This window comes from Lineus longissimus, chromosome 6, assembly GCF_910592395.1.
Source record: "Lineus longissimus chromosome 6, tnLinLong1.2, whole genome shotgun sequence".
In the NCBI taxonomy this organism is placed as follows: Eukaryota; Metazoa; Nemertea; class Pilidiophora; order Heteronemertea; family Lineidae; genus Lineus; species Lineus longissimus.
In genome coordinates this window covers 20,445,436-20,467,163 of record NC_088313.1, presented here as the reverse complement: position 1 = coordinate 20,467,163, position 21,728 = coordinate 20,445,436, and the positions used below count along the sequence as shown (strand labels likewise).

Here is a 21,728-nt window from a genome sequence, read left to right as displayed (position 1 = left end):
TGACCTCAGCCAACTGGCTCCCTCGGCAGGGAATACGGATCTAATGTGCAAAACTTATAACAACCCTACTGCAGTTGCACTCGCTCATGCAACTTAATGTTTAAGCGGAATGGCATGATGCGTAAACTTCCACTAGTCTAAATGCAGCCTGCTCGGACGTAGGTGAAGCTGCTTTCTTCTTCGTTCCCAGTTCGGGTTTTTTTCTGAATACTCTGTCTCTTATCTCATCTGGAAGTCTAATGTTCTTTCATTCTTTGTCATTGCAGATAAGCAGAAGGACGGGTAGCCTGCAGATCACAGGCCTCATCATCCACGGCTTTGCTCAGAGGACATACCTTATTGTAAGTGGCCTAAATCAAGAAATCTACGAGCATTACCCATCACCGTTCGACATTTTCTAAAACTTCTTAACTAAAATACCTATTCGAACGATGAGTTGGTGCAATGGCCAACTAAACAGCAAAATATTCCAATCATGTTACTTCGTAAACTTTTAAGAATTTTAATTAAAAGTTGCAATTACGTTTCGTATGAATATTCAAAGAGCGTCGGTAAGTCTCCTTGTAGAAGTAACTAATCAGACCTCATCCGAATAACTAATACCTTCCTTGGAGAAAACTGTCAATGAAGAGATATTAAAATTGGAATTAAATCGTCGCAATATGAACTTTAATCACAATTCTCAATAAACTACCAGCTTCTCAAGACAGTAGCTACATCATCAGAGATTTGTTCCTTTCACATATTAGCGTAATTATGTAGCAACAGCAACTGACTTTATGTTCCCTGGCCATTTACAACGGGGTTCTTTAAGAGAAAACACTTCTACGGTACCGGTACTTCAAACAAATAACACGCCTCTTCCACCTCTTCTTGGCTGTTGTCAAGACGGGGGTCGTTGTCACCATCTTGGTGTATACATAGTCTCAGTTGGTTGTCAGTCAAGAGTGAATTCCAAGAACGATGACACTTCAAGGGTACTTCAAACAAAACACAAGCCGTTTTGTCTTATCTTGAGTCTGTTGTCGAGGAGGGCGTTGTTGTTTTTTTGATGTACGATAGTTTCAGCTAAATGCCAGCCAAGTTTCTTAGTTAGAAGTTTCCTTCTTCAGATACGGCTGTGACATCTCTGCGCATTATCGATGCGGGTTTAAACCCTACTTATCTTTGCATGCAGCCACAGACAGGCTCTTCCGAATGTTGCAAACGAATCCCATTAACGAACTTTGCTTGCGCAATTCGTTGACTTTCTATCCCCGTCCCGGATGAACCCCTTTAAAGAAAGCAGCTATCGATTTTAAAAAGAAAACGCTTTATCTTCAAGCCATTGACAACATTGTAACCTGTCTTTTTTAATTTCAGCTCGGTAGCATCTAGTTAAATGGAAGAAAACGTTGGCGGAGTCAGTGAACCTCCCCAACGCACTTCAGGCACGCACTTTATCAAAACTTAAACACGTCAGCTAGCGGGTACCGAAAAGTGATGCGTGGCACTATCTTCGCAGATTCAACCTTGATTTCTTCAACATCTACGCCGGATTATCATGCAGTTAATTGATAGCTTCCAGTCAGTTGGAATCATTTCACGAGACTTAAAGCGTTCTTGGAAACTTCATGATCTTTTTATCCAGGATTAACAACAGCAGAGTTGAATCTCACAAAGTTCCCTGGGGTAACATCACAAAACGCTCTCAATCTCTGTCGACGTTTTCATTGTGACCTGATATAAGGTGAGGGAATTTGATCCGTCGTACCCTAATTAGAACGGACAGTTTAGCCTACAGTGTACATACATAAGGCAAAAGACCAATTTCCGCGCCAGTGCTAGCGGAAGTGATCAGAAAAATTAGGACGCTCGCTAGGGACTCTATCGATCTGAACATGCTGACAGAATAAACTCTCGCCTGCCAAAGTCGTTGGATGACAGTGCTGGAATAGATAAGTTTGCGTAATTGAAGGTTAACCTGCTAGTGATACGACCCAGTTCCAATCGTTCGTGATCAGAGTTGAATTCAGCGCTTCGTCAGAAGAAAAACAAATTGAATGTCAACTTTACTGATAGGAGATTCTTTGAACAAACATTCATAGTCGAGGGAATTGGGAAAAAAATACAGTATTTGAACAAGTTGATGAGGTAGGGATACGGTCACTTATTCAATATTATGCTTCAGGGTTTCATACTTCAAACACTTGAAAGATATTAGATGTGGCATTTCCTTCTACTTTCACCAAACTCTGAAATTTATTTTTCACAATCCTGGATGAGTTAGTTTCGCGAGAACAAATCTTAGGCTGTCAAACATGTCTTAGAACGAAATTGTGGGCGAAAGACAACAACTTGGCAACGGCGTTCAAAGGGATTACGTGATTTGAAAGTGACAACCCATCTAATATTACTCTCAATTTCCGACAAGTGATTTCTCTCTCGAACAGAAGTAGATTCTGATAAATGTGTTATAAATTCGCGCAGGATTAAGTGACTTAAAACGGACTTTTGGAATATTGAACCTGTCAAAACTTGTTTGATAACAATCTGTTCAAAAAACAGATCAGTCCGTTTCCGGATATTTCTCCAATAGTCATCCGACGCTGAGACCTGTCATAACACTAGTGGCAGCAGTGCAGCTCGGCCGCAGGGTAGTATTCATGTGTTGACGCCTGACTGTTAGGAGTAGAGGAAATAAATCTTTGAGACGGAGACGAATTTGACGCAGCATAACTTCTTGCGGTATATGTGATGCTGTGTTATGTTTGGTTAGCGGAATAAATACTATGATACATGTACTAGATTCGCGAAAGAACAAGACTGTCCTGATGTGTCGATTCATGAGGGTGTGATTCAAGGACAGATCTTGGACGACGGATTAATCAAATTCAGTAAAAAGTTCGCGACCCGGCTAGTGGTGCAGTGATTTCCTGTCCCAAGTGCAGCAAACTGCAGTTGGGAACATGCACGTCTTTCGTTGATTGAGCTGCTGCCTGTTTCCCTTGAAGCAATTGGGCTTTTAATCGTCATCGAAGAAGGCTGTGTCCATCATGGAGTACAGTGGCAGCGAGATTGATCCCAGTGGGTTCCCGATAACATTCACGGAGGATGTGAACATAACTCAATTTGGTCTCAACGACACAATGGTTGGACCAAAGTACACTGGGTGGCAGGCGGTTATGATAGGGATCGTCTGTTCTTTTGTGATATTTCTCTCCATCGGTGGTAACCTTTTAGTAGTCATAGCCGTCTTCACGGAACGGACTCTACGAAAGACTACCAATTTTTTCTACGTGTCCTTAGCCATTGCTGATATGCTGGTGGCGATTTTGGTGATGACGTTCGCCGTCGCCAATGACATCATGGGTTACTGGATATTCGACAACATGTTTTGCTCCATTTGGATAAGTTTTGATATTATGAGTTCTACGTCATCGATTTTGAATCTATGTACAATTAGCATGGACCGCTACATTCATATCAAGTTTCCATTCCGTTACGAGGCCTGTATGACCAATAAACTCGCCCTTGGCATCATCACCGGCGTCTGGGTGTGTTCGGCCCTCATATCATTTCTACCCATCCACCTGGGCTGGCATTCGCTCAGCAATGACTACACCGTGCCGCGACTTCAGCCAAATGGCGTCTTCCAATGTTACCTAGAACTCAACGCTTCATATGCCGTCATATCTTCCTGTGTTAGTTTCTACGTCCCCTGTGCTATGATGATAGGTATCTACTGGCGAATGTACAAATATGCACAGAAACATGTCAAAAATATCAAAAGAACTTGCGGGCCCGAATCAGGTGAGCGTGTGACGGATCAAAAAGCAGCTATCACCTTGGGTGTCATCATGGGAACTTTTCTATTCTGCTGGTTTCCTTTTTTTACCATGAACATCATCGCTTCTGCTTGCGGTGACTGTGTTAGCCCCGACCTCTTCAGTGGTTTAACGTGGTTAGGTTACATTAACTCCTGTTTAAACCCAATCATTTATAGTATATTCAACACAGAGTTTAGGCGCGCTTTTTATAAGATTTTGTGTATGAAGATGATGCCATGTTGTCAGGTTGATAAGTCGCTATCGTTTAAGCTCACCAGAACGCACAGCACGTCGCAGTCCTACCGATCACAGGCTGAGGTCGCTCTCAACGGCAGCTCAAATCCAAATGTCCGCAAACCATTGAACCATGACCTGCCGTAAAATGGTCGATGTTTTATGTCGTTATTTGAGACGCCTTATCGGTTGAAGCAAGCATAAGTAAATACATGTGACGCTTTGAAATGTCATGTTCTGTAACGTGTCTCAGTCTATATCGTTTTTCACTATTACGCCTAAAGCAAAAATGAGAAGCGAGGTTTTCACCGGTAACAGACATTACTTATTCTTTCTTGTGGGGGTACGTGGGGATAGTACCTTTGGACTCGTATAGTTAAATTGCCAATGAGGTTGATCACTTATGTATCATTTGATCATTTTTAGAACATTCCGTTGTATTAAAAGCTTAGAATGTCGCATCCACAGAGTCGGAGTATCACCCCTGTATTTGTCCGATAATGAAGGGGAACAGCGGCACCGAGAAGTCATTGAGGAAGCAGCGAGTAACTCGTCTCAGGCAATGATGAACTGTTTATATATCTCCCGATACGCCCGTTATCACAACCCCGCACCGATTAGCCAAAATCCGTCTCCGCCTTCTTGGCGTGACGCGTCTTCGCTGCAGTCGACCGGGCGCCCGCTGGATCCTCGGGGGGCTTGAGTAATCTATTAATGGCGGATATCTTCACATCAAAGAGTGTAAAAAGTCATCAAATATCATCAGCCATTAATAAAGTCTTAATCAGTTCTTGGTGCCATGTGCATTTCTTTCTTGTGCAGAGAAATCCTTGTCGTTTGAGCTGTAATATCGTTCGACTCTACGATCGATCTCAATTGCATTTTTACTAAAACGAACAGGAGGACATTACCATTAAAAACGTAATAAGGGTACTTTTTCCAAATTGGCTGTTTTATTAGCTAATAAAAGCAGTTTCTCGGCATGGCAGGAGAAGGTGAAAGTCGTTGTCGTGCCGGGCCAAGTTCCTTAATCGACGTTGAAGACAAACGCCAGCGCTGGCTTAAATAAGTTTTATCTCCATCAATAAATTTATAATTTACAATTATAGTCAAAGGGTTAGGACTTTAACCCAATGATACTGCTAAGCCCTGATCGGGAATCTGGAAAAAGTTCTCTGTACGGGTTCACATATTTTCATAAGCAGCGTAGTTTTTGCTGTGGATGTGGCATTCTAAGATTCACCTTCTTTTTTGCATCTTCTCGGTTTAGCAAACCGTCAAGGCTAACAAAGTGCTTCGCTGAGTGTATGATACTAACCCATACTTGTGATATATGTTGTGCCATCCTAACTTCTATCTAAATTTTGTTACTTATATTCGAGAGTTTAGTTTACATATCTCTTTGGCATAATACATAGCTATACTATGACTGAGAGAGTTCAAAATCAATCGGACCGTAATAATTTCGATTCATACTGTCTATCTCAGTTTCTTTTTACGGCACCTTCTAAGGCCAAACATGTTGACTTATGCACTTCTTGCTTAACTTTATAAACATGTTTTTTATTAGAAGAATTATTCAGCCTGCACGAATGTCCTAAGCTATCAAAATGTGATAAGTTATGAAATGCATGATAGATTATATTGACTGCAATGAAACATAACCGATGTCAGATAATGTCAAGGTTGAACATACCATGCAGTAGCCTCTAAAACAAGTGTTCTCCTTCATTTTAATAGATTATGCAGATACAACGATTTAGATTCTTAGTGGAATCCCCGAGGCAAACCCTAGATTGTAGCCAGACATTTTGCAGACCCCTCCCCAGGTTTCCGATTAAAATGCCGTATTCGCAGGGCCAACCGCCCTCGCTGTGATCTGACTCGTTCTGTTGAATCGTACTTAACCCATGTGACAGCTACAGACGATTCCCCACTGCTAGGGGAATTGCATCATCATAACCAACAAGCGGGCTTATTATCGAAATCGAATGATTTCGCTTCTAGCAGATTTTCAAATCGTCGTGAAGGCGCCAGGAACGGGAAAGGCCGTTCAAACAAATTTCTGAAGGAACATGAGAAACGTGTTTGAAAGTCGGTGTTGGGTGCCGAGTTAGCAGTAAGTAACGAGCAAATAATGATGTAACAGAGTTGGCTTTGGAGCCTGTCATGCAAATCGGAGCTAAACGGTGTAGGTATTTGAAAAGGAGTTATATCATATTGTGAAATCACTTACGTGACACTTGTTAAGATCAGTACAGTCTGCGTTGGTGTTACTTCAGCTGGCAATTAGCGGAGGCAAGTCATATCGGCCAAATTGACAGCCGCTTACAGAATATCGAGATGGATTCTAAAGGAATGTTGGTTCGATTGGCGGAAGAAGTCTGACGCACTTTTTATAATTTTCTTCTCGTTTGTCGCCTTGTTTTGTATAGTTATGTTGTCTCCATTTTTGCGTACGAGAAACAAATGAGGATATGCTAAAATAGATAAATGATTATGTGATTATGTTTTAGTTCAAGGCCTGTGTTGGTAATAGTCTGTGATGTATATAAAGTGTTTATTATTATTTCAGAAATTATCATGTTTGTTGTTGACGACACATTGTTACAACCATCACTATAGATGTTATGACAGATGCTCATTTTTCATGAGCAACATTAACTTGTTTGTTTGTTTTCACATCAGGTTGACCAGAATCAAATCATCAAGAAATAATAAACTCAGTGCCATCTTGAATGAAAGGCCGGCCTACATGACAATCATTACTTCCAAACTACTGTTTCTAATGCTAGGTATCTTGCGAGAAGGTGGTTTGCATCCGAACTGGCCGGTAAGCCAACGGCCGCATCTCGAACAAGCTACCGACAGGCTACCAAAACTGGTGGTGCCTTCGAGACTATGACGAGGAAACTGTAAATTTTCGTGTAGTGTACTGTTCCTTTCATCTTGCGTTTCCCTTATGTAATTTGTACAAAACTGGCTGAAACGATGTTCGTAGATGTCTGCTCAACCTGAGGTGAAATACATATGTTGGCGCCACCTATTATTGGATCATTGAATTACTGTAAAGTTTTCCGATGACAACGATTGGTAATCATTGCGTGAGCTAAAACTCTTTTTCAAATAATATTTTGGAATAGAAGTAGATTACGGAATAAAAGAGACTTTTTAATGATAATTGAGTGTTCGTTTCTTCTTGAGTAACTTTGGGATTACATGATAGTGCACAGCAGACCAAGCTGCATCGAAGAAGGCGGCTAACAAGCACATGTACGTGTATTGCCCCGCGGGGAGTCTGCATCTATGAACAACCCCCTTACCTTTTATATATTGACCACCAATTGCCCTTGTATCATTGGATAACGACCCCCCTCCGACCCCCTTGGAAATGCTGTTCACCTGAACACAAAAACCTGCCTGCATGAAGCAGAACGCAGCCAAGTTTAGATACATGTACATGTAATACGTTTTTTCCTCATGGTTCATCTTTCTGAAGCTAAATCTGGATACGGTCAATAGTAAACCCTAAAATAGTCTGTTGAGGTGTGGCTAAAGATGTTGTGATAGGGTCCGCATTTAAACGACTATTGTTTCATGTACGGACGATAGCCTGAGCAGACAGATTCGAATGTGTGTGGAACGTTGCCAGCGCGTTTGCCAGATGACGACCTCCAACATATTCGCTGGTTCCACTGCGTTTGTTTACATTGTCACGACTTTCAAAACAATCTTCCTAACTGTCCGCAGATCTTTCTCGTCACCACCAACAACAACCATTTTTGGCGGAGGTTATAAAGGAAAAGCCGGAGTTGCGTCAAAACCAATCGTCATTTTGATAACACAATGTCATACTCCTCCAGCGGCCATGGTTCACTTCGTATTTGTCTGAAAGGAGGATTGAGTTTGGAACAACTTTATCGAGATACGTTAGTCTGTGCTCGAAGGATGCGTTCATTTAACTTTGGCATTGCTATCAATGATATAGACGTATCAACTGTACTTTTCTAGCATGATTCCTCTCATACAGATTGAGGCACTGAATGCCTCAAGGATGGCATTTCCAACACGCCAATCGGACCTTGAGACACTGCCATCATTTGATGCAGCCAGCACACTTCATACCGAAGAAAACATGGCGAACACATTTTATGACGTCACGCTGGCTCTATCAGAATTCATCAACAGATATGTTTTGGGCGTGGTCGTAATTTTCGGCATTTTTGGCAACCTTCTATCCATTGTGGTCTTCAGTCGTTTGTTGGGAAAGGATCGAAGAACTACAACGTACCTACTTCCCCTCGCCGTAGCCGACCTTGGAGCGCTCATGTATGGGTTGTGGTCATGGATACGGACGGGCATCGACGGACATACAGACGGTTATTACTACTTGGAGGACCCTTTCTCAACCGGAGCTTTCTTGGCATGTAAGTTAATCGGCTACATCAACAGGACAACGACTTGCATATCCTCGTACATCGTCGTTGCATATACTTTAGAAAGATGCATTGGGGTCTGGTTTCCCTTACAAGTTCGAAGTTTAGTGACAACAACAAGACGTCACATCATTATTTTTCTCATATGTTTTGCACTATTTGTTTCGAATTCGCCAGTTTTGGTTTATTACAAGATCCTGTCTTACACCGGAAGTGATGATCCAGTGTGTTTCTTTTACCAACCCAAGATGGCCGCCTTCGAGATGTTTTTCCTAGTCGAAATGGTTGACGTACTTATTCCGTACAGCATACCGTGGTTGATAATATTCGTAGCCAGTCTCCTTATAATATTCCGCGTTTGGAAATCACATGGTGCAATCTCGTCTACAGGGAGAAACAGAGCTGAGGCACAAGGTTTATTCAGCCTTCTTCTCATAGCCCTTATGTACCTACTCACAACCTTACCATATTCTGTGATCTGGGGATTAAGTAGCAATTTCGAATACCTCAATGTCCAGTATTTCTTTCTAAGGACTCCCAAAGACTACAAAGCCTTCCTTTTTCTTGGTTTCACAGCAACGTCGATTTCTTTCATTAACCATGCCTTTAATTTTGTCATCTATGCTTGCACGCTGAAGATATTCAAAGATGAATTGAGGCGGATGTTCTGTGGGCGTGACAGAAAGAGATAAGGTGATAGTCAATCGATTTTGTACGTTGGGTGTCTCCGAAAGCGTTTCAGCTCACTAAGTTATTATGGGTGGTTTTCCTTGCAATCGTAATGAAAGCCGTGACCTGTCATGTATGTTTTCCTTGCAATCGTAATGAAAGCCGTGACCTGTCATGTATGTTTTCCTTGCAATCGTAATGAAAGCCGTGACCTGTCATGTATGGTTTCCTTGCAATCGTAATGAAAGCCGTGACCTGTCATGTATGTTTTCCTTGCAATCGTAATGAAAGCCGTGACCTGTCATGTATGGTTTCCTTGCAATCGTAATGAAAGCCGTGACCTGTCATGTATGTTTTCCTTGCAATCGTAATGAAAACTATGACCTAAGATAACTGCATTGCGTATACAGGTTATAGTTTTCGTTAGTGATGGCAAGCGCAATGCGTGTAACGTCTCACATCCTATTATCGCCGTTTATCGCGACGTCGTGCAGGCGTATATTGCCAAAACTTCGTTGGAGATAAAGGCATGAGGAAAACGGTGGTAACAGGACATCGTTGGCGATGTAAGGACTTCTGACATTGACACAACAACAAAGTGGTTTCTACTGCTGAATGATTAGCGCCAAACAAACGAGCGATTGAGAGTCTGGCATGCCCCAGTTCGGTCTGGTTGTTGCTGTCTCGTCTCGCTGCAAATGACACAGAAAGATGAGAACGCCGCAACTACTAAACTGAATTGGGCGTGGGTACGCTACCATGTTTTATTGTCAACACGGTGAGAGAGATGAGATAGACACAGTTAAAGATATGGGACAGCCACAACTTGACCGAATCTGGTATCTCCACCTGTCTTGCCAACACTGTGGGAGAGATACAACTGTCAATTCAAGACCGAATTCAGCCTGCAGGCAGCACCCGACTGAAACAAGAGGAGATACCGGGCGATTTTGACTGGCCGTGACTGTGTTGGTAAGGTGGTGGAGCTGCGAGACCTGATTCGGTCTGGTTGTGTTTGTCTCATCGCTATCACTGTGATTGCAACAAGTGTCGCTACCAGGTCCGTTGACGCTCTCCTGTCTTTTAAGATACGGCTACACGGTTGGTCTGCCAGATCCCCTTCAGCCATATCTCTCTCTTACTGTGATTGGGAAGACTAGCTTTGGAGCTGCTGGTTCGACAAAAGGTCATTATCTGTACTCATGGTGCAGGTCATCCTGTGCAAAGGTCCTCATCTGTAGCCAGGGTATATTTCTTCCTTGGCAAATGGTTCTTACCCAGGACAACCATGCATAACTCCTTTCCCTAAAGCAATGCGAGAGTCAACGCATCCTCCTGCCGTCTGTTGTTGAGCTTCTCAGCAGAATGCAGGGAGCGTTGCAGACGGTACTATGACGTCATCAATCTATATCGTCTGCCTCTTGAAGGAATAGCAAAGGAATACCCCGGTGTTGATTCCGCATCCTTGGCGTTCCGAAGTCGTGCACCAAAGTGGTGGAAAGCGCTGTAAGTATGTGATGTACATGAACTGTTCAGCATGCGGTTTGATAGGTAGAGAGACCTGGTGCATTGATCAAATACATTTAACCGTGTTGAAAACCGTTCGTATATAGACCAACGTTATTGATTTGATATCATTCGTGATTCCCCCATGCATATCTACCGGCGTCGTGTGCGTATGTCCGATTAGACTTGCTGAGGATTGACCTTCACCGCCGGTAAGTCAGTGTGGATTCCCTAGAAATGCCCTGCATGCATGTACACTGTAACTTGGTATTCCTAGACCGTTGGTGGGTTGCGCACCCACATATTCGACAATGCCATAATGATTTGCGCGTCCAGAGAAGACAATCCGACAGTCCAGAGACAAATCCAGGAATTGTCGCAGGGGGTCCTACATATCAACTGTAGTACTTTGAGCCAAAGACTTCCTCGATTTCAGAATGACTGAACATGGTCTACGTGATCGTGTTCAATAGAATAGGAGCCAGTTGAGTCATATGCATTTCGCCCCCAAAGTTACAAACTGGACGTGTTGTGAGATCATGACAGTGTAAATTACCTCCATTCACAAATTTTAAGAGAGCTATGCGCCGAGGTGTTCATTGCCGGGTTAATTGGAGACGAGGTCGCGACCAATTACGGCAGATCGGCCCTTTGGTCGGGTTAGAGGGGTGAATTTGGTCATTGGGACCGCCCAATCCAGTGTTCGTAGTCTAGGTACCGGGGTTGTCGTGTTACCGGGGGCCTTGTAATGGTAATTAGAGAGGAAACCATTCGGGACCGGCGATTCTTGGTCGTCATAGCGGGGTGGTCGCGTTACCGGGGTGGTCGCCGACCGGGGTTCCACTGTACCTAATTGCATTCCGAGCTGCTTCAAATTGGCAAACCATGTTCCTCGATGCACGATACCCTAACAACACCTGTTCGCCGATGTTACTTAGTGTTGGATTGGCATGAAATGTTACAAATGAAATCAAATGCATGAAACTTGTTTCATGTTGTATTTTGATATTCCATTACTTACCTGCATCTATCGACGGAAGCTACTGATCAAGGTGTTAGAAGGATGTGGGGTAAAGTTACCATTTTGAGTGCATAGTGAATTGGAATGGATGCCGAAGGGCATATTATCTTAAGGCCCCTGGTCTCAGGTTATTATGGTTCATATGATATCAATGTATAGCGTCCAATACAGAGTTGAATAGAGAGACAACTAAAGGTACGGAAGAAGCAGTGGTGTGCATTGTACTAGAAGTGAGACGTTCATATCGTCATGAATTGTGCAAAGCGATCAGCCACAAGTATAACGAACGTTGCTTTACAAACAGTAAAGAATATATCTTACAGTTTAGGCCTATGTCACATCAGGCTTCACTTCGTTTACCTCGCAAGTGGATCAGAAAACTCTTACAAACAAGATAGTTGATCATATTAGTGGTCATATGCAATAAAAACAGACATGACAGATGTTAGTTGAGGGATGTTCAGCCAGATGGAGTGTTTCTCGACATCTAATGCGAAAACGTTCTGCCATCGTTGCTAAGAACGCCACATACGATACAACGGAGCGAAGATCAATTTTATGTTGATTAGTTTGTCAAAGCAACGGTAGACGCAATCGCGGCGCTAGCGGTGTTAAGGGGAGTGTGGCCCAGCGGGGTGTTTCTGGCGGGGTCAGGAATTTTTTTGAGTTTTTATTTTTCATTAATTACTCACGAAAGATAGAAATAATTTATTCCGCTCATTCTTCTTGCATGATAGACACCAATTTTTGCTCTTTTTTCATAATATTCTATATAAGATAAAGAAATTATCCTGGAAAAGAATAAATGATAGTCGCGACACCCCAAAAACGGGTGGCGCCACCTATGCATATTTTGAGGGTCGGAAAAAAAGTTTTGTTCACATACACCCCAGAAAAATATAACTTATACATCTGAACTTGCTGTTTAATTGCTATAATTTTTCATTTCTAATCATAGATTCAGTGTCCACTCCCCTGTGGAATATTGTGTGAATTCATCAACCATACAGAAACATGACAGTAGCTTTGAATTGCATTTTAATTATTTATTTCATGTTCCTGGGAAAAGTTTGGAGCTTTTGGTTTGGTTGAGCGCTTACATGTATTGATGCTTTGGCGTTTGTCAACATTGAGAAGCTATCGGGGCGTTTTCTACTCAACATGTTGAATGCAGTGCATTCAATGCACTAGATTTAGAGGCTGATAAAGTTGGTCATTATGTGCTAGGGTTGGTCAATGCATTATGCGATGAGGTTTTGACTAAATTTAGTTAAATGATGGCCACCATCCAAGCAGGAACTCCAAAGAAGTACTGGGATAAGTCTTGAAGTAGATTCAAAAGCGGATACTATTCGTTTCCCCTTTATAATAATCTGCATAAAAAGATAAACTTTGAGTGATTTTTCATCCATCCAAACATTAAAATGCTTTTGATGAGTATGCAGCAGTGCATAATTTAACGGGATTATATTTTAATTCGTCACCCGTTATGTTTGATTTATAACCGAATTAATCAATTTAAAACCTTTCGTGATTTAACTTGATATACCATTGATGTAATATATTTGGAAATCGCCATGTGTTCATCTTGTATGCTGGGTAATTAATGATAACTTGAATTATGGTACGAATAGATTTGCACACCACTGTATGTTGAATATAATTTTAATTGCCACTGTTGACAAAATTTACACCGGCGTTCAATGATTCACTGTGATTAAAAAATACCGTGGTTATATATCATTTATCATACCATTATCCGATGTACGCTATAGTACCTGTACATTCTGTGATCCATTGGAGAGAGTATATTGAGAGAAACACGAGAGAAGTTGATGAACCCTTTAGCAATGCATAAGTCGGTCGAAGTCGAGGGGGACCTGATAGAAGTCGTTGAAGAACAGCTGCTGCCAGGTATGAGTTATTTTACGACAACTACATTTGTTTGTTTCCTGTTAAAAAGACTACACGGACTGCAGCAGACACTGAACCTGCTTTGAATGCCTCATTACCAGATAAGCAATTCTCAATAGATTTATTTCAAAGGAATTGGGTAGGTGCAAATACAGTTTTAAAATATTTTGCATTAGTCTAAAAAATGAACACGAAAAACGGTTTTTGATATGTACAGACACGTACATGTACGGTTATATAGTTAACCCCTATCAACGATTTTTTCGGCACTCTCACATTATCTATGACAATGTATACTGCACGTATCTTCGGAAAGAACATCCTAAGTATATACGCGACATTTTTGTCGTTGCTGGCATTCGTTCTCGTGGAAAAAGCATCATATTGAGATAGAGATGGGTAGAGCATCAGTAGGCTTCCCAATACACTGTTGGTAATTACTTTGCTGCAAAATATGTGCCTCTAGGGAAACATTATCGTTTTCAAGTCGAGAGTGATACAGTCATTCTCGAGCGACGATTGTAAAAGCACATCCTTCGGTTGAAACTCCCAACGTGGCTGGGGACCGATGGTGCAGTTGGATCGCGACGTAAAGAAAGAAAAAAGACACGCTATTTAGATGAGACCTGTTGCACAGTCTCCGAGCAAGGTTGCCACGCGTCCTTGCCCCTACATGTAACGACACGAGCTCGTCTTCTGCTGGAGATATGATGTGATGTACTAATGGTCACAATGTTGCATCGAAAGACACCAACCACCTGTAACAAGAACCACTTTTCAATTCCCGAAGTCTTCATCCACTGTCATCCGACTCATTCCGCCAAACTGCCTAAGGGGATGCACTTAGGCTAGCCAGCGGCGATCGGAATTGCTCCTGTTGCAGATTTAGTCCTGCTCGATGCTTGCTTCAAACTCCTCTTCGAAGATTTCACTGATGAACAGTCACGTTTAGAACAAACGATATACCAGCCCGTACGTTTCCCGTGCCTTGACTATGCCCTGACAAATTTTGGCTCAGAGTCATCTTCACGTTAATCTATACAATCATGTACTTGTCTGCAAATCCGTGACTCATGTTTCTTTTCATGAGACAAACGATATAAAATACTCGTTTCATCAAGCTTTTTCTTACAAATGTGCGTTGGAGGACAAACTTATCATCGAATGAACAGATGACTGATCGCAGGATCCTGTGGAGTTACGTGGGATTGGAAAGAGCGGAGTCGCTCCGGCAGATTCTGGATGGCCCGGTTGATGTTGCTCATGCTAACGGATACGTTCGTTCATTATCATCAAAGGGAGTCTAGTATAAACTTGTCGTTAGCTAAGGAATTCACTGGTTTGGCAATTTGAGGAAGGAAACAGTAGCTGTGCCTTGCACACTAGGACGGATTTACATACGATTTGCCTTTAACTTGTCCCGGTTTAAGTGTCTCAGGTCACCTGTAGCGAGCATGGACTGTCAATTGACTTTCATGATATTTGACTGTCAGGACAAGACCAGTGTATAGCAAATGAATTTGTCTATTGTATTTTTTCGCAATATCATGCTATGCATGTATTCAGCATTGTCTGATTTCGAGTGCTCTGATTTCATTTGATAGTTCTAAGTACGTTTAGCACGGTAAGATCATTAAATTTGCCCCGGGGGCGGAACAGGGGAAGTCAACTGCAACTTTTTTGGTTCAAAATATATCTAATTTACAGTATTCATGATAAATGACGATGTATCCATTTCCTCATTGTGGTGACAACGCTTTGAAATGCTGGAAGGTTCAAATTGTTTGATGGATATTTCAGAAGAAAAAAATGAAATCAGATTTGTGTATAGTAGAAGATACATGTATATGTCATTCATAGCTGGCTCTCGCCGATGAACTCAGCTAACTTTAAAAACTATAAAAAACGAATACAAGGATGTCAGATGCCAAGAACCAACCGGTGGTGGAATCAAATGGTTGCGTGGAGGCAAGTGGGTCCCCAGAGAATGAAATAAAAGGTAACAGCTAAGTATATTAAGTTATTTTCTTCTTTGATAGATGAGTCTGAACGGTTGATACATCTACAAATAACCATTCTGGTACCCTCAAAGACTAGTACAATCTTTCACTAGTAGAAGTCTTATCTGTTGCATGCTCAGTGTTTAGGGAAATGTCAAACTCAAGGCCGGTAGAAGATGAATCTTGACCAAGGGACTTGATGAACACATGATTTACATCAACCACTTATTCTTATTCTTGCTTTATGATGCGATGGACTCGTTAGCCTTTCAGTGTGGTTGTAATAATTGGTCATATTTGCTGCCCTTGTGGAAGAGCTGATGGTGAGATTGCGTGCCGCGTCGTGTTTTCAATGTCCAGTGAAATCTGGCATCATATATAACATGTCTGTTTGGCATCAAAAACACGTAACATGTCTGATAAATCTTCCCAATTTAAACATTATCAATGAAACAACTTTCTTTATATTTTTCCTAATGGATTTTAACGTTGTGACGATTTGGTCTTCCTTTGAGGAATTATCTCTTTCTTTCGGATTATTCAGCTACATGTAGCTGATGGATTTCCTTTTCACGAAGGTCAAGATGTTGAAGATGATGTGGGTGTAGGAGATATTGTCATTGCTGATGAGTGATGAGTACCTTCAAAAGATCATAGATGCGTTATATCTTTGAAGCACAACTTACTTTGAATCACAGTGTAATCATCATGCGAAATGTCATTTACGATGTTGAGGTTATGCCAATGGTCGTTCACGTTAGCTGGCCAAAGGGCATACTTGTGAGCTGGTGACTGTTGTTCAAAAGATACAGTGTCCTTGAATGTATTAGACTGGACCAGCATCCTTTTCCAGTGAGGTTGATATAATACTCGTATTCGCCAACGTCCATCGGGATAAACTTCGGCTATGATAGCCATTCGGCTATTGAGCAACAGACTCAAATCTGGTTCGCGATTCCCAAGCCACTTGATGACATGTATGCCGGTCCGCAGGATATTGATAATCACGTATATACCCTGATTGTATTCCTGCATGTTTTTACAGTTTGCAGAGTTTTTATTCATCTAGATTGCGAGCCATCTTTCATCATACAAGAGCGATTTCATATTACCGCACCGCTGAATTTACTACGTTAGGGATATTTACATTGTACTTGGTATTCGAACCATGAATTATGTTTCTCATACATTATTTCTGATTGTCACCAACGCAATAAACTTGTAAAGTTTAGCTAGTTGCTGTGATGAATATTGAAATGTCAGAAGGTTAGTTAATTTCGGGATAGCAACCACAGTTTTCATATGTCGGTTGTTCACCGACTTGTAGGCCTATACTCCAACAAATTACTGCGGAATATCATAACAGACGGCCATCAAATGTTCTTTGGGGGATAAACGTGGATTCATGCCTAGGAATGTCGGTCCGACCGATGGATATCAACACCAGCCCGGAAAAAATACCGGTGAAAGAAGTAAAAGGTATACATGTAGTTGCTGCGTGTATTCTTTAAAAGGCATCTTTCAGAAGGGTTCATGTATGAACGAGATTTTCTTGGATTGTTACATAGTATTCAGTCATCTGAACATTGTTGTACAAGGCAAGAGGCCCGCAGCCTGCCACTTCTATTACCATGATAACGTGAAAGCACTACGGCTACTCGCTGCTATTGGAATATCAATGTGTCATCGAAAGACGTGAAGTGTTGTAGTGAGTGTTTTCGAACAAACTATTGAGAATGCCAGGAGTTTTCAGAAAATCTATGTTTTTTGGCAAGTTGGATCTGTCATTCTCAGCTAATGCAATCTGAAGTTCAGTATAAGAAATAGTGACCAGATAATCGCCAAATACTGCAATGACTCATATTATATCTGCTTACGCCAGACTTTGATGCGGAAATCGGGCACCTTATGCCAACAGTTAAGCTTCAAAATCCTTATGAAATCTCAGTTTCTTTATGCCACGATTGTCAGCAGACCCATTGATATGTCCGAGGGGCAATACTAGTGCATCCTATTCCTTGCCCGTTCGCTATTCATCTCGCGGTTACCAACTGCTTACAGGTCAATAATTCTGCCAAATGTTGTCTGAAATGTCTGGTTCTAGTCTACCGGGAATATGTTTGCATGAGGTTGTGCTTTGCTCGCGAGACTTGGCCTGGCATGCCTGGGACTACGTTCAGTTGCCGAGCTGTATAATTTCGATACTAGTATATAGTTACAGTCAATTGCGTAGCACACATTGAATATCGTAGCAATGACAAGACGTATCGTCATAACAATACTTAGCACCTGTAAAATATACGTATATATTTAAATGTTATACACAAATGCAAAGCGAAAAGTGTGAAAAACACGGCCTTTATTTCTTTATGATGATACGGCGTCGAAGTAATTTGCTATACATGTAAACCAATCAGATACCTGTAAAATTACATTGATTGCAAATGCCTCATAGGTCGCCGAAAACCTCAAAGTAATCTTGGTCGAAATACATGCATTTCATTTCAGAGGTTGTCTACTTCAAATCCATATACACGTATAAGATTGCCAGGACACCATGATGCCGATTCTATAACATTTGTATAACAACAGGCGTTACTTGTTGGCTTCCTAATAAAGAATCGTCGCATCTCATCTCCGCAGCTTTTACAGATATCATCGGAAATGGAAGTTTAACGCTCAGCCCAACAGGCTAAGAGGTTATCCCTACCAGTTCAATTCTATCAAACAATAATATTCCTCTTTACCTCCATTTTTCCAGTAGCTGTCGAAGACACAGAAACGCAAGAGGACATGGCTTCGGACGCGACGACCAAGGCCAAAAAGCAGGGAACTTCGCCTTTCAAAAAAGTCAAGAAAGTCGGGAAAACCATCTACAAGGTTTTGAAATCCCACGCTGGCTTGATCATCCTTCTTGTGATCTATACTGCGATTGGAGGGGCCATCTTCTCAGCACTTGAGGGGCCTTTTGAAACCTCAGAGGCGATTGCCATGAATGCAACGAGAGAGAAGTTCTTGGTTGACATGAGGAAAGCACTTGGGCAAAGAAAATGGAACGAGGAGTCAAGGGAGTTGTTAGACGATTTTGAGGAGAAGATGAAGTACTATTTCTCCCATGCCCGGGATATTGAGGATGGTGAAGTGAAACAAGTCTGGACTTTCATTGGTGCTTTGGTGTACTCTATGACAGTCTACACAACAATAGGTAAGATCGCCGCCAGTCCGTTTGGACCCACATAGCCTAGTGGTTAACAACCTTGGTTTCACAAATAACATAGTTGAAGTTTTTTGCAGTCAGCGAAACGAAAAACTCTCAGAGGTTTTTCAGAATCTCAGCCATGTGTGGTTTTTCATTTTGCCGATAAACCTCTGAGGGGTACATTTCCTTGGCCGAAAAAAAAAAAAATCTAAAAAGCGTATATCCAGTGCTCTGCATCTCGCCAGGACTACAGACACAACAGAGGACCTTAGACACATTTAAAAGGATGCCCCTTAAATCCTTCGAATGTTTATTTCATTTCAGGTTACGGCCATATAGCCCCGGTAACAGATGGAGGAAAGGTGGCCACGGTCATCTACGCCATAATTGGAATTCCACTATGCCTCCTGGTAATGGCTGATCTTGGACGCTTGATGACCAAGGGAATCAAGGGGCTGTTTGCTCTGATCAAACGGTAAACAAGTTATCACGTAGTTATCACTTGGCGCCTGGACGCCTCACCTCTGCCTCTCAACCCACCACGGCTTTGACAATTGCTTGACATGTCTGAAGCCATTAGAGATGGGATGCGCCAAGGTGAATTAGCGCGAATCGAGCAGTTATCAATCAGCTGGGACCAAAACGAGACAAGGTGGAAGGGGAATGTGAGACTGCAACGCTTTGTAACGAGAAAAGATTGACACTCGTGCATTTGCGCGTCGTAAAAGCAGCTGCTGTTGTTACGTTCCGTCAAACCATTTCTATCTGCCCAAAGTTAAGACAAGTACTGCCATATAAATGATAACTGCTCAATCTATCATCTCTTTCAGTTTCTATTACACCGGTCAGCTCAGCAGAATGCGAAAAACAAAGGCTGTGGAATTCCTGGAGAAGAAGTTGGACATGAAATCACAAGGAGACCTGAACAAATCAACAGAGGCACAGACAGAGGCAGACGCTGATGGCAAAACACTTCTCTATGGCTACGAGATCGACGACGAATTCAATCTGCCAGTTTCTGTCGCATTGGCCATCGTAGGAATTTATCTATTTTGTTGCGCTGCCATCTATACGCGTTTTGAGGACTGGTCGTACGGAGATGCGTTGTACTTCTTATTCGTTTCCATGAGTACGATAGGGTTTGGCGACTTTGTCCCGGAAAACCAGGAGTTTTTCTTGGCGTCATCTTTACTGGTTCTTTTCGGATTGTCCCTTGTTTCGATGACCATTACGGTCCTTGTGGACTACATTGCCGATCTTTATAAGAAAGCTAAGGACAAGATCCAGGCAAAGGTCACGGCCATCGGAGATAAAATTGGTATTGACGTGACTGCGTTGGATAAACTGATGACCAAAAACGATGACGACGATGACAATGGAAAGAATGTGGAAGAAAAGGAAAACGAAGACCAAGAAGCCAAAGCGGACGACGGAGAGGTTGAATCAAAAAGCGAACCGGAAGCTGAAACGAAGAAAAAGGAGACTGGGGAGGCGGCTGATGGAGAAGAAGAAAAGGCACCAACGCCAACTGATGGAAAGTCAAAGATTCCACAGAGAAAGAAAGACGATTGAGCATTTATGGTTGCTCTTCCCTCAAATAGTGTGTGAGAAACAGTGTATGTGCTGTCCTTGTGAATGACATACACACTGGGCAGTCACACATGCAGGCCGTACACTATGAATGCCCATGTACCTGACACATACGCTGGACACCCACACATGCATGCGCTGCGAACACTATGACTGCCAGTTGAGAAGAATTATACAGTCCATCAGTCAACCATGGTCAGATTATACATGCTCCAAAACATAACACGACAAGTAACCATACTATCGATTTCACAAAGCAATTTGTTAATTGTTGACTTCAATTTACACTGTGTGGTCTCGGGGTCGAAACCCGGTTCAGTGACCATGTCCACCAAAGCTCGGATTATAGATTGTACATGTATGGCACTTGAATTGACTCGTGTTCTTAATCCTTGCAAAACAGTTTGGACAGGTGGCAATAGAATGTGAAAGGAACAAGTATAATGAGCAGTCTATATACAAGCTTTTCGTCGGATTGTGAAATTAACAAAGTCAAGAGAATTGTTGTTCTTTGTAGGAAAGTAAGATAATGCTCGAAAAATACTATTATGGATTGTAACTGAACCTCAATCCGTTTTATCCATTTTGGTGACGTTACACACGTATACCGTATTTACACACGTATACCGTATTTACACACGTTAATAAAACTCACGATTCATTTCTGACTGTCACATCGTTATTATAAGGTTGGACATCTAAATTACAAGAACAAAGACTGACTATTTATTTTTCCCATACATATAATGAGTGGTGCTATGGCTATGATCTTTACGCATATGGACGCCTTCAACATCGCAGTTTTTTGCTCTCAATACGATTTTGTAATTTGCTCATGCCGACTTACCGGCGGTGAACGTCAATCCCTAAATGGAAATATGAAATATCGATTTCATGATGAAGGATGGATAATATGCACACCTCTGGTAGATCAGCATGCAAGGATGTAATTCATCATGTAAAAGGTACCAGAAGTTGATTGTTTTTTCAGGCTAACTTTGTGAAAAGCGTTTCTCTTTCTCAGTCGAATTCAATCGCCAGAACGGAGTGTAGATGTCTCCGAGATCGGCTAAATGGTATTGCGTGTAATTGTCAATGTTATCAATACATGTATATCACTAACCTGTTGTTTAAAACCACTTTTTTCTTTATATATGTGTATATACAATATTTAAAGATTCCTGTTCATTTGCAAATAAAATCATGTGTTATCTCATTAAACTCCAAACCTGGTTCATCTATTGGGGTGGGGTCAGCAAGGAGGACGACACGCCCAACGGTGAAAGGATGCTGCCTCGATTTAGTGGCTGGTTCTAATTACCATGCCTAGATGGCGTGGCAATCGTATAG

General features: G+C 41.9%; 2 protein-coding genes across 20 annotated transcripts in view; both read left to right on the top strand.

Annotated features, from left to right (window-relative positions):
- Positions 1 to 7,203, top strand: part of LOC135489103 (dopamine receptor 1-like) — a 75,677-nt gene extending 68,474 nt beyond the window's left edge. For all 11 annotated transcript variants that reach the window (XM_064774274.1, XM_064774275.1, XM_064774276.1 and 8 more), the window contains 2 exons: positions 267 to 341; positions 1,363 to 7,203. In XM_064774274.1, the coding sequence (XP_064630344.1) occupies positions 3,036 to 4,190 (1,155 nt within the window). In that variant the 5' untranslated portion in view covers positions 267 to 341; positions 1,363 to 3,035 and the 3' untranslated portion in view covers positions 4,191 to 7,203. The remainder of the gene's footprint in view (positions 1 to 266; positions 342 to 1,362) is intronic.
- Positions 7,204 to 10,377: 3,174 nt separating this feature from the next.
- On the top strand, positions 10,378 to 21,618 carry LOC135489673 (TWiK family of potassium channels protein 18-like). 9 transcript variants are annotated; one of them, XM_064775139.1, is made up of 4 exons: positions 10,378 to 10,658; positions 18,351 to 18,794; positions 19,113 to 19,263; positions 19,619 to 21,618. In XM_064775139.1, exons 2-4 carry the CDS (start codon positions 18,383 to 18,385, stop codon positions 20,358 to 20,360), a joined length of 1,305 nt encoding a protein of 434 aa, XP_064631209.1. In that variant the 5' UTR covers positions 10,378 to 10,658; positions 18,351 to 18,382; the 3' UTR covers positions 20,361 to 21,618. The 9 variants fall into 9 exon arrangements, with proteins under 9 accessions (XP_064631209.1, XP_064631207.1, XP_064631210.1 ...); XM_064775137.1 differs by having other exon boundaries at positions 10,379 to 10,654; XM_064775140.1 differs by lacking the exon at positions 10,378 to 10,658 and adding an exon at positions 10,684 to 10,866 and having other exon boundaries at positions 18,354 to 18,794.
- Positions 21,619 to 21,728: the final 110 nt, after the last annotated feature.